Source organism: Diuraphis noxia, unplaced genomic scaffold (assembly GCF_037042655.1).
Source record: "Diuraphis noxia isolate RWA-SAM2 unplaced genomic scaffold, SU_Dnox_SAM2 contig0004, whole genome shotgun sequence".
In the NCBI taxonomy this organism is placed as follows: Eukaryota; Metazoa; Arthropoda; class Insecta; order Hemiptera; family Aphididae; genus Diuraphis; species Diuraphis noxia.
The window spans coordinates 70,826,018-70,836,953 of NW_028301714.1; the positions used below are offsets into that span (position 1 = coordinate 70,826,018).

The 10,936-nt window shown below is 24.8% G+C and overlaps 1 protein-coding gene across 2 annotated transcripts; it reads left to right on the forward strand.

The window, feature by feature from the left end:
- The first annotated feature begins 7,951 nt into the window (after positions 1-7,951).
- On the forward strand, positions 7,952-10,582 carry LOC107168255 (myosin-2 essential light chain-like). 2 transcript variants are annotated; one of them, XM_015517604.2, is made up of 5 exons: positions 7,952-8,205; positions 8,689-8,716; positions 9,839-9,979; positions 10,055-10,219; positions 10,281-10,582. In XM_015517604.2, exons 1-5 carry the CDS (start codon positions 8,194-8,196, stop codon positions 10,385-10,387), a joined length of 453 nt encoding a protein of 150 aa, XP_015373090.1. In that variant the 5' UTR covers positions 7,952-8,193; the 3' UTR covers positions 10,388-10,582. The 2 variants fall into 2 exon arrangements, with proteins under 2 accessions (XP_015373090.1, XP_089081756.1); XM_089225630.1 differs by lacking the exon at positions 7,952-8,205 and adding an exon at positions 8,339-8,614.
- Positions 10,583-10,936: the final 354 nt, after the last annotated feature.

Genomic DNA, 10,936 nt, shown 5'->3' on the forward strand with positions numbered 1-10,936 from the left:
TACTTAATATACAGCACTAAACACATTACCTTTCTTTTGCTACAATGATAATAAAATAATTAATTGATATAGTGAATTTCTTTTGTGTTTAATAAACAGAATAATCAAAATAATACAGTAATTTAAAAAACAAATCCAAATTCTTGCAATATTCCTACACTATACTGTACTTAACTATAATAGTATAATGACACATTGGCACTAAACCTTTTTTTTCAAGGGATTCTGAGCTGAGCAGATACATTTTATGCATTATTTTTTTCAAAAACAAAAGAGATTACTTAATTATATAATTTAATTTATTTTAACATATACTACACATTTAAATTTTATAACACTATACCAAATTTTTTAAATTCTAAGTTCTCAATAGATAATATATGCATTGTAGGTACAATGTTTTGATAATGTTACCTATATGGCTAAAAGGCTGTTTTGTTTTATGTAAATAAGGAAATATTTAAATACAGACTTCAAATAACAACTTTAAAAATGATGCACAAATTAAAGTATATTTAATTTTAGTTTTATAACATGATGATCCTTTATGATTGAATTATTGAACTAGGTACTTTTTACTTTTGTTTGATCAATATAAATTAAATTATTGTTTTTAGTAATTACTTAATAAACTAACTAATAAATAAATAAAATACTTGTTAATTTTTAAAAATTAAAAAATATATTTTATAAGTATTTAAAAATAATAATTTATCTATTATAAAAATAGCATGTGGGGCTATGTTATATTTTTTATATTTGGTTTATTTGGGTTGGACCATTTTTAGAGAGGACTAAAGCCTTCCCTCGCCACCCCTTAGTACAGTGTTTGAGAATTATAGAATGTAATCATAAGCTATTGAAAATTAAGTTTGATTAAAATAAACATTAAGTTTATGAGTAATGAAACATATACCTCAACACACAACAACATTTTAGAATAAACATTTATCATGTTAAATTAATTTTTACCATAATGTGTGATGAAAAGAACGTCTAATGCCAAATTCATTGGCGCAACTAGACCAATATTTTTTGGGGTGCACAAATAGTGAAAAGCTCACTGACCCGTAGGGGCAAAGCCCCCACACCACCACACCATTCATCCCATTAGTTTTCATATTACATTTATAAAAAAAAAATAACTGCTAATGTAAAATATATACAACATACATACTTTGTTTTTATAGTGGTACCTAATACAATTTATAGGTTAACAAAATTAAATGATCAAAATGAGAACTAAATATTTTAACATGATTTTGCTTGAATGAAAATTATATTTATTTGAAATTTGTTCACTTTTCAAACTATTTGTTATATATCGCTCAATATTTAATATTTATGAATTGGTAACAATCTTTGTTGTAGCCCTTGAAAGAATAGAGTGACACAAATCAAAATATAAAATATATCTTTCATAAGTATTCGAGTATTTATTCCAAACACTTTTCAAAAGTAGTTTACACAAGACTACATGGATGTGTTAAACTGTGTAGCTATGTCTACAGTTAATATTGTAGACAATGTTTTTATTAGATGAATAAAATTGGTATATATAATTATTTTTAATTTAATTCAAATAAAAATTTCATGATCTCCACGAATAACTTATCCACGAATAAATTAACCATTATAATAAAATATATCCGCACATTTCACCATGTCCTCAAAAAACTTCCAGTCGATCCTAGGTCCTGCCGATTTATTAATTTGAAAAAGTAAACATTTTTTTTATCAAACATTTTAATTTTTAAAAGGATTAGGTAGGTACTCCAAATAATTTAATATTTACTACGAGTTAATTAGTAAATGATAACTTTTTTCCATTTAATAATAATCATTTTCACATTGCTTGTTTAATTGCGTGTATGTTCTATGTAGTATTGTAGTTTATATAACACTGAAATAGATTTAAAATTAAAAAGAGTAGGTCAGCATTGCGGTGTAGAAAGTTTGTCCATCGTCCCTTCGGTCCTCGGACAGGATAGTGTAGTCTTACAGTATTCGATTTGAATGCAATGATTACATTCGATAAAAAAACGATTCTGAGCGGACGAAAGAATATTTTATTTTATTTGATATTTAAATATTATTCGTTTCTATGGTGATAAATAAAGATTTTTTGCAAAGCAAAATTGAAATCCAGATCTTTTGTAATTTTTCAGTGGTTTTTTACTGTGGCGTTAAATAAGAGAGAATCAAAAAATTACTTTCTTTAAGTACCACCTGGATCCAATTTGCTAAAAAAAAGATACTACCTATATAATATGTGGAAATCGAAGCACTACTTCTGGTAGACATTTTTCTAACAGGATAAAAAGAAAACATTATTGTAATACCAAAATTAAGTCAAAATGTTGAAAAGTTTTTAAGATATATAAACAAATGAGCGATAGGTTAGTTTTGATAAAAAAAGTTAATTGCCTATAATTTAAAAATAAAAAAGTTAGACCAACTATTTAAAGGGTATTTTTTCATCATTTTTGGTATACTTTCATATGACGATGGCCAGTCACTTTCCCCCTTTTTGGGAGTGCACATTTTAAACTTGGACAGGGGACTTCTACACCCCCCTCGTTCAGCCAATGGCCAAATTATTCACATAAACTGAACACTCATCTCCAAAAAATTATAAATTAATATATTTTAGTAACTAGAAAAAAGCGGGTAAGTGGATGTCGCTCTGCTGTACATTAGGGGGTGGGGTGGACCTCTGACTAGGGTAGGTTAAATTTGAATGCAATAATAGGTATCATTGTATACGAAAAACGATTCTGAACGGAGATGATTTGTCAATCTATGATATATTATATTTACATATTGTCATATATTCTATTTTGAAACAAATATTTTAGGACGCATTTTGCATAAGGCATGGTTAATCAATTTTTCCAAAAACATTGCATGTAGTTATCATAATTTATAATACCTTATATCATACATATACATATAACATATACCTGGTTTGAGGATAAATCGTTATCGTTACGCGATTTCATAAAAATTTAAAACTCAAACGCTCAAAACATTTTTCTTATAACGGCACTTCAAATTCTCTCTATAGCTATTTGAAGCAAAACTTATGGAAAATTTAGTGTTGAATTTTTTAACCTTAGATATAAATACAAACAATTTTATGAATTTTGAACTACAAAATAATTTGCAAATATTCATGGGTTGACGAATTTTTGTCAATATTTGAACTTCAAATGCTATTAAAAAAAAAATTGTGCCTATGTATTCTTATAATTTTTTAATCACTATAAGAATAACTTATGAGAAACTTTGTATTGAATTTTCAAATATTTTGATAGGGCCAAAAAAATTTTATCGACACTTCAAAAATAAAATTTTCAGAAAAATTGAAAATTTCAGTCGTCTATCAATATCTCAAAAAACTTCAAAATATTTTGAAAATTAAATCATGTAAAGAAAATGCCAATTTAAATAACTGGTGAAATTTTCAAGTATCTACGACTTATACTTTTTGAATAATAACAAATATTTAAAATCGTTTGAGGATAAATCGTTATCGTTACGCTATTTCGTAAAAATTTAAAATTCAAAAGCACTTAAAATTTTTCCTTTAATGATGCTTCGAGTTTTCTCTATAGCTACTTGAAGAAAAACTTATAGAAAACTTAGTGTTGTATTTTTAATCCTTAGTTATAAACGCAAAAAAATTTATAATTTTTCAACTTCAAAATTACTTGCAAATTTTCGCATTTTCGCAGATTTCGTAAAAATTTCAACTATAAACGCTTATAAAAAAAAATTGTCTCTAATGATTTTTAATTTTTTTTAGCTACAATAAGAATAACTCATGAGGAACCTTGTTTTAAATTTTCAAGTTTTTTTGGTCATCCAAAATTTTTTTACTGACCCTTCAAAAAAAAAATTATCATAAAAATCGAAAATTTCAGTGGTCTATAAATAACTCAAAAAAAAGTCAAAGCATTTTGAAAATTAAACTGTATATAGATAATACTAACATAAACATTTGGTGAAAATTTCAAGTATTTAAAGTGGTTAGTTTTTGAATTGCAACCATATAAGTAAACCGATTTGGTCGAAAACTGGTTTTGCTCATTTTTTTTTTGTTTTTCTCCATTTTTTTGAAAATTGTTGGAAAATGTTAACTTTTGACCATTATAATGCACCAAGGATGTTCACTTTTACATTGGAAACCACCCCCAAAGTTTGAAATTGAAGGATTATTTCGACTAGTTATGCTGTACATAGACTTTACCCCCACTTTTTGTGTGTACATTTATAAAGGGGTAGCCTACTGAAATAATGCAAAAATGCAGTAAATAATATATAGGTATTTATTTATGAAAATTATATTTTCCAAGTTAAAAAATCTGTAGTGTCTTTGGGGTGGTGGTGGCTTTGCCCCCCATGGCTTAGGTTTCATACTGCATAGAGGTAGGTGGGTGGATATAAATTAATGTCCATTGCCACACCTAAAAAAAATTAGTTCGGTGCCACTGCACACTATGATAATTTTTGAAAGTTAGTGGAAATTGCATTTTAATATTCACATATTATTATATTTATTAGTTTATTACACGATTACATCACAAAACTATTACCTTCCCTGAATATTATAAAACGTATTTAACAGTAGATAGGCACCTATGTTAATCTTAATCCAACAACGTAACTGTAGTTTGTTTTGTTGATTCTCGATCATTCTATTCTCAGTGTCTATGTTTGAGGTCTATTTTACATACCTTACTACCTAGCCACCTAGGTACCTACTAATTTAATTCTAATAACGAATTTTTATTTTTTATTATACGTACGATAGGTACATTAATTTATTTTAATGTTTAATATGTACCTAATAAAATACATAAACTGAGTAGGTATCAAAAACTCAAAAGTAAAATATTTGTTGCATTCTAGTTGCGTACTTGCGTTCCAAATATAACCACGAAAAAAGAATGAATACTGAATAGTAATTAAATTATTCCACAATACAATTATTATTAATTATTATTTATGCACATACTGCTATACTAGGTATTGAAATGTTGAATTATGGTAATTAGAATATATAATTAGTGTTTAATTCTAATTTGTAAAGCAATAATAATATACTTATTATAGATCACAGGACACAGCCACACAGGGTTATTACTTATTGGTTAACTTAATTTAATCTAACACTGATAACTAGTAGCTACTTAATCCAATTAATACATAGTAGGTACTTAAGAACAACTAAATTTTTATTTAGATAAGTGCATCAATAAATGTCTGCTGAATAATAAGTAGCAAATAAAGTTTTGAAAAAACAGAAGTTTGTACTGTTGTCTGTTACAGGATCATTCTTAAGTGGTACAAAAATCTCAAATTTGAGATATGGTTTTCAAGCATATTTAAAAATTCAAAAATCAAAATTTGAATAAATGCATACAAATTAGGTGAGCATGTTTAAAAAATCACTCTGTATAGGTAGTATATTATTTTATTATACTAAATATTAGTTTAGAATATCTTCTATTTCTGTTGTGTTCTTCAATCCATTATAGTTACATTTTTTTTTTATCGATCAAAAGACATCGGTTACAATGGCCATGAGTCGTAAACGTTACATTGCAGATTACATTTTTTTTTTTTAAGTATCTAAAATAGTTACATTTTTATAATGGGATTCTTAAACACAATTGTTGATGTTAAGATAATTAGATGCTTATTTTATAAGTACTTATTTATTATAAATTCATGTTAGACAACAAGTTAGGATAACTATTCCAGTTATTTAACAATTAAGGACTAGTTGAACTTAATATTTTGTTCAAAAATTCAGTATTATTAATTTATTTTCCAAAATATATGGTTAATACATAATAATAAACACATTTGAAAGGATACTGAATCATACACATTAAAAATAACACAAAGTTCAGTTTTAAAACATCAGTCATTGGACAGTTTAACCTAGTCTTAACACAAGTAGGTATTTGAACATTCATAATTAATGTTAAGATAATTAGTTATATTGAAAAACTAGAAAAATGTATAAGCTAATAGATTTTGTACATGCAGTATTATATTATAGTTACCACCTATGTAACAGTGTATAGGCAAACAAATTACCAGGAACACAACATAATAATTAATTAAATGTAATAATTTAAAAATGTTAAAAAACCCAAATATGATTTATTACAAAAAATCAAAATAAATACTTAATATCTAATATCGCTTTAGGGAATAGTACAAGGAAAATAAAATATATAACATTAGATAACAATTAGAAAAGTAATTAAATGTAACACTTTGAAAATATTAAATACTCGTATTTAAAACAAAATATGATTTTACGTAAAACAATAAAAATAATTACTTACAATGTAATAATATTATTACTGTGGTAATATTATAAAGAAAATATAATACCTATATAATTTATATAACAATCAAAAATATAACTCAGTATATAAAATTTAAAGAAAATAAATATCATTTTTTTCATTTTTTTACCAACTAAAAAAAGCATGTTACCTATAATTCATATTATTATGTTAACAATTTTACACAATAAGAATATGTACATAAATATTATAGTTATTATAAATTTGATAAATAAGTAAAAAAAACTGCTTGTAGCACATAGCAATTTACCATTTTGTTATAATATAAACAACACCTATTACAAGTTTAGTTTATAATTTAAATTATATTTATATTATAGTTATTATACCTATTATCTACAAAAATACTTGTCTCAAAAAATAATTTTGTTTATAAAATATTTTAAAAACTATTAACATATAAGAAATTACTAACAATTTTATTGTTACTTATCAATATAGCAAAAATTATTTTAACGTTTGATATCTATTAAATAAATAAATAAATAGAATAGTTTATCACACAAAAATGTATGTTATTATAAAGTTACAAATAAACAAATAAAATGTATTTCATGAAAATTCAATTACTGGATGTATGAATACTATAATATATTGTTTTACTAAATTTTTTCTAATTGGCTATGCTACCTTTATTTAATTAACAACTGTGGTTGAATTGGGGGAGGACGCGGGAGGGACTGAGCTACTCTTCATCTTTTCTTCAAATTAAAGCGTACCCCATTATTATATTCATCAAGGAATAGGGTTACTATTAAATTGATTAGCTTAATTGTTAAACTTCATTTAGATCCCACCTTTATTTATTTTTCCAATTCAACCACTGATTAACAAAATATATAATCCATAATTTAAGCCTATGAAGAATTTAATAATATTTTTACACTACCATAGTTAATTATGTTTTTAAAAATAAAAATAAATTATATACATTTCTAATAAATATGACTAAATAGTAATTAGTTTTGTTTGGCATATTCAAATTTGCATACACAATTTAATTATTATAGCTCAGTAAGTTTAAATACATTCTCTAATATTAGCTGCACTTCAATCAAAAGATTACAATATTATAATAATATAATATATTATAATACAATGGTAACCTTTAGTACGATTTTAAAAGCCAAATTGCTTATAAAATGAATCTAAATCATAATATAAAGTTTAAAATAATTTATTAAGATAATAAATTGGACATTGATCAATGAATTAAAATAAAATTTAAATGTATAATGATTAAAGCCTAACTTCACTGATTAAAATATAACTAAACAGGGTTTTATTTTATAGAAGACTAAATTTCTTGGTATGAATTTTTCGAAAAATCACTATTGGTATTAAACTGATATTTTTATTTTTTATATAATTGCTGGTTAACGATGCGGGAATTCGGATTTGTGCTAACTTTTATAGGTTGGCAAGAGCCTTTTTTTTTCGTTCTTATCAGGTTCGATGTTATCAGTTGTTATCAAAATCGGGAAAACTGTACCCGTCCCCTAATTTTCAACATCGTATCACTGGATAGATTATATCGCATTATCTTAGTCCGTGATATTATGTATAAATGTATAATCAATAATCATTAATCAACGATATTCCGTCTTCTTTGTTTAATTTTTTATATTTATAGTACTTATAGTAAGGCTCTCTTATAGCTCTCTAGTAGTGACAGTAGTGGTCTCAAATTTCTATTTACCTACTCATTTATAAACGTATTCATTTAGAAATTCAGAATCTAAAAGTGATAATAAATCATTTTCAAAAAACTAATTTAATTTTAAACGCAAATCAAACTTTCATTATGAGCAAATCGGTTTGTATTTTTATACTTTATTTATACATAACTTGTGGTATATGAATATATTACTTGGTTAAAAGTTATTTAAGCTAAAATGCACTTAATCATCCTATGTAAATTTTTCAATTTTAATTTTTTGAACTTACTTTTGTTAACTATGAAGAACAGTAATGGTAACATAATTTGTCGGTCGGGCTTAGTTTTGGAATTAAAGCATTTGGAAGTTTTTGATTAACACTAATCATGCCTTTCACGATTTTTTTGATTTTCTTTCTTGAAACTTAATGTATTAATGAGTTAGAAATGACGGTGCAATCAGAATTTAGTTTTGAAATTGTGGTGATATAACATCATAACTACTTATTTTTGCACCTAAGTTGTTGTTATTTAGCCGCGTTCAATACACAGGGGTGAATAGTCAAAGGTTTCCATATATTTTTATATGTAATAAATAAAATGATTCTTTATTAAATAATGTTGTAATATTTTAATTTTCAGATTTATGATTCAGAAGATCAATTAGCAGGTAAATGATTTTTTTTTATACTTATTTAAGTAATATATTTGGCGGCTAGACATGGTAGTAATAGTGGCAGGTGAATAGCCATTGACTACTGTATTGTACATATGTTTCAACTTAAATATAGTATTTATGTAAGTAGGTTATAATGACTAGAATTAATAATTTCAATATTAATGATAGATCTAGAATTACCTATTTCATTTTTTTAAGAGTCGTAATGTAATATATTATTGGATGCTAGGACTAAATAGTTTTGAGTATTAATAGTTAGCATGACGTTTTCTAATTATCATTCAAAACACAGCTTTTTTTCATGGTATTAAAAGTTAAGTTTATTTTGTCATATTTTGTATGTTCAGGCAAAAAAATTGAATCTAAACAAATTCCACACTTCAAAGTATCACTACATCTTACTAATGATCTGTCATACGTTTAAAATCTAAAAAACATTTTACATTTTAAACTTGTATTTTGAATTTATCCAAATATATTTTATCAATTTTTAAGTTTTTTATTTTCAGTATTACAATATAAAAAAATATATACTAAAAAATTTAGCACAAGTGTCTGAATTATATAGAAAAAAAAAATTTAAATATTGAATACAACAAAAGTTATTTCATATGTCAGATCGTTGTGTATGTGCAATTTAAAATTTGAATTACTTTTAATAAAAGAACTTTGAATTTTATATCATTAAATGTATATTATAACTGCATTGTATGGTATGATATAAATTTGTATTACACCATACCTATTTTAATATACACATATTATACAAAGTTTAGTGTTTGTTAAATATATAAAATTATAAGTGTAATTCATATACATTTTTATCTTCTTTAGCTTTTATAATTTATTTAAGGGCAAGGGCTTATACACTTATTCTACTTTCTCATTATTTGTATACTTATGTTTATATAGTTAGATCTGGAATTTCTGCCTACCCTGCTTGCTTATATGTAGGTAGGTTTTTGTATCATCTGTACTCTTTACACTGGCCAATCTTCCCTAATCATCAAGTATATATTTTAAAGTGGGAATTTCTGAGATTTACAGTTTATACTAATCCCACATTTATTTTGTCTTATATCATACTAATATTATATTACAATTTTTTTTTAGAAATGGAAGAAGCATTTCAATTGTTTGATAATAGAGGTGACAATAAAATACACATATCACATATAGGTAATGCTCTTCGTGCATTAGGTCAAAATCCTACAGAGTCAGATGTAAAGAAGTTTACACAACAGCATAAAACTGGTATGATTTAGAAAATGTATATGATATAAATAAATATGTTGATACCATTAGTTAATTTATTATTGTTCTTTAAAGATGAACGCATTCCATTTGATGTATTTTTTCCTATTTATCAAGCTATATCTAAAAATCGTTCCTCAAATACTGCTGATGATTTTAATGAAGGTTTACGGCATTTCGACAAAGATGGAAATGGATATATATCATCTGCAGAATTACGCCACCTACTTACTACACTTGGTTAGTAAATAATTTAACTGTATTGTTTTTTGTTAATAGTCTAGTATTTGTACCTCTGCAGGAGAAAAACTTACTGATGAAGAAGTTGAACAGTTATTAGCTGGACAAGAAGATTCTTTAGGAAACATAAATTATGAGGAATTTGTGCGTTCTGTTACATCGGGTTAAATGGTTTATCATTTTTTACTATTTATATTTTTCTATTATTTAATTTAATGTTGTATTTAGGTAAAAATAATCATTAATCATTATAAACACATTTTAAATTCATACTTTTTTATTATTTTGTCACCAGTATACTAGGGAAATAGTAGCAATTATTTGTATGTATAGAATCTAATAAAATCATTTGATTTAAGTTTATTTTTGATATTTTTTATTGTTGGAAATTTAAATCAACAGCTGCATGCAACAACCTTTTTAATCTTCTTTTTTTTCTAGTACAAATAATTAATCAGTAATAATAATGTTCTGTTGTACATTTTTCCTTAAATAAAAAAAACAAAGCATACGCAATGTCTTAACAAATTAATTAATATGATTATTTCAGAGTTTATTTTTAAAATATCTGACTCAATTAAAGTTACATTTTAAAGCCAAACAATATACTTTTACTTTTAAATTATTTAGTAACCACTGAATCTAAATCATTTTGTTGGAATCTATTAGTATTCAATATATTTTGCAAGCGAGTTTTTATAATTTTTAAAGTTTTTA

Excerpts from the sequence above, each read along its gene's own strand:
- LOC107168255 (XM_015517604.2), top strand. Across the intron at positions 8,717-9,838 it reads TTCAGAAGATCAATTAGCAG|AAATGGAAGAAGCATTTCAA; the intron begins GTAAATGATTTT and ends ATTTTTTTTTAG. Across the intron at positions 10,220-10,280 it reads CCACCTACTTACTACACTTG|GAGAAAAACTTACTGATGAA; the intron begins GTTAGTAAATAA and ends GTACCTCTGCAG.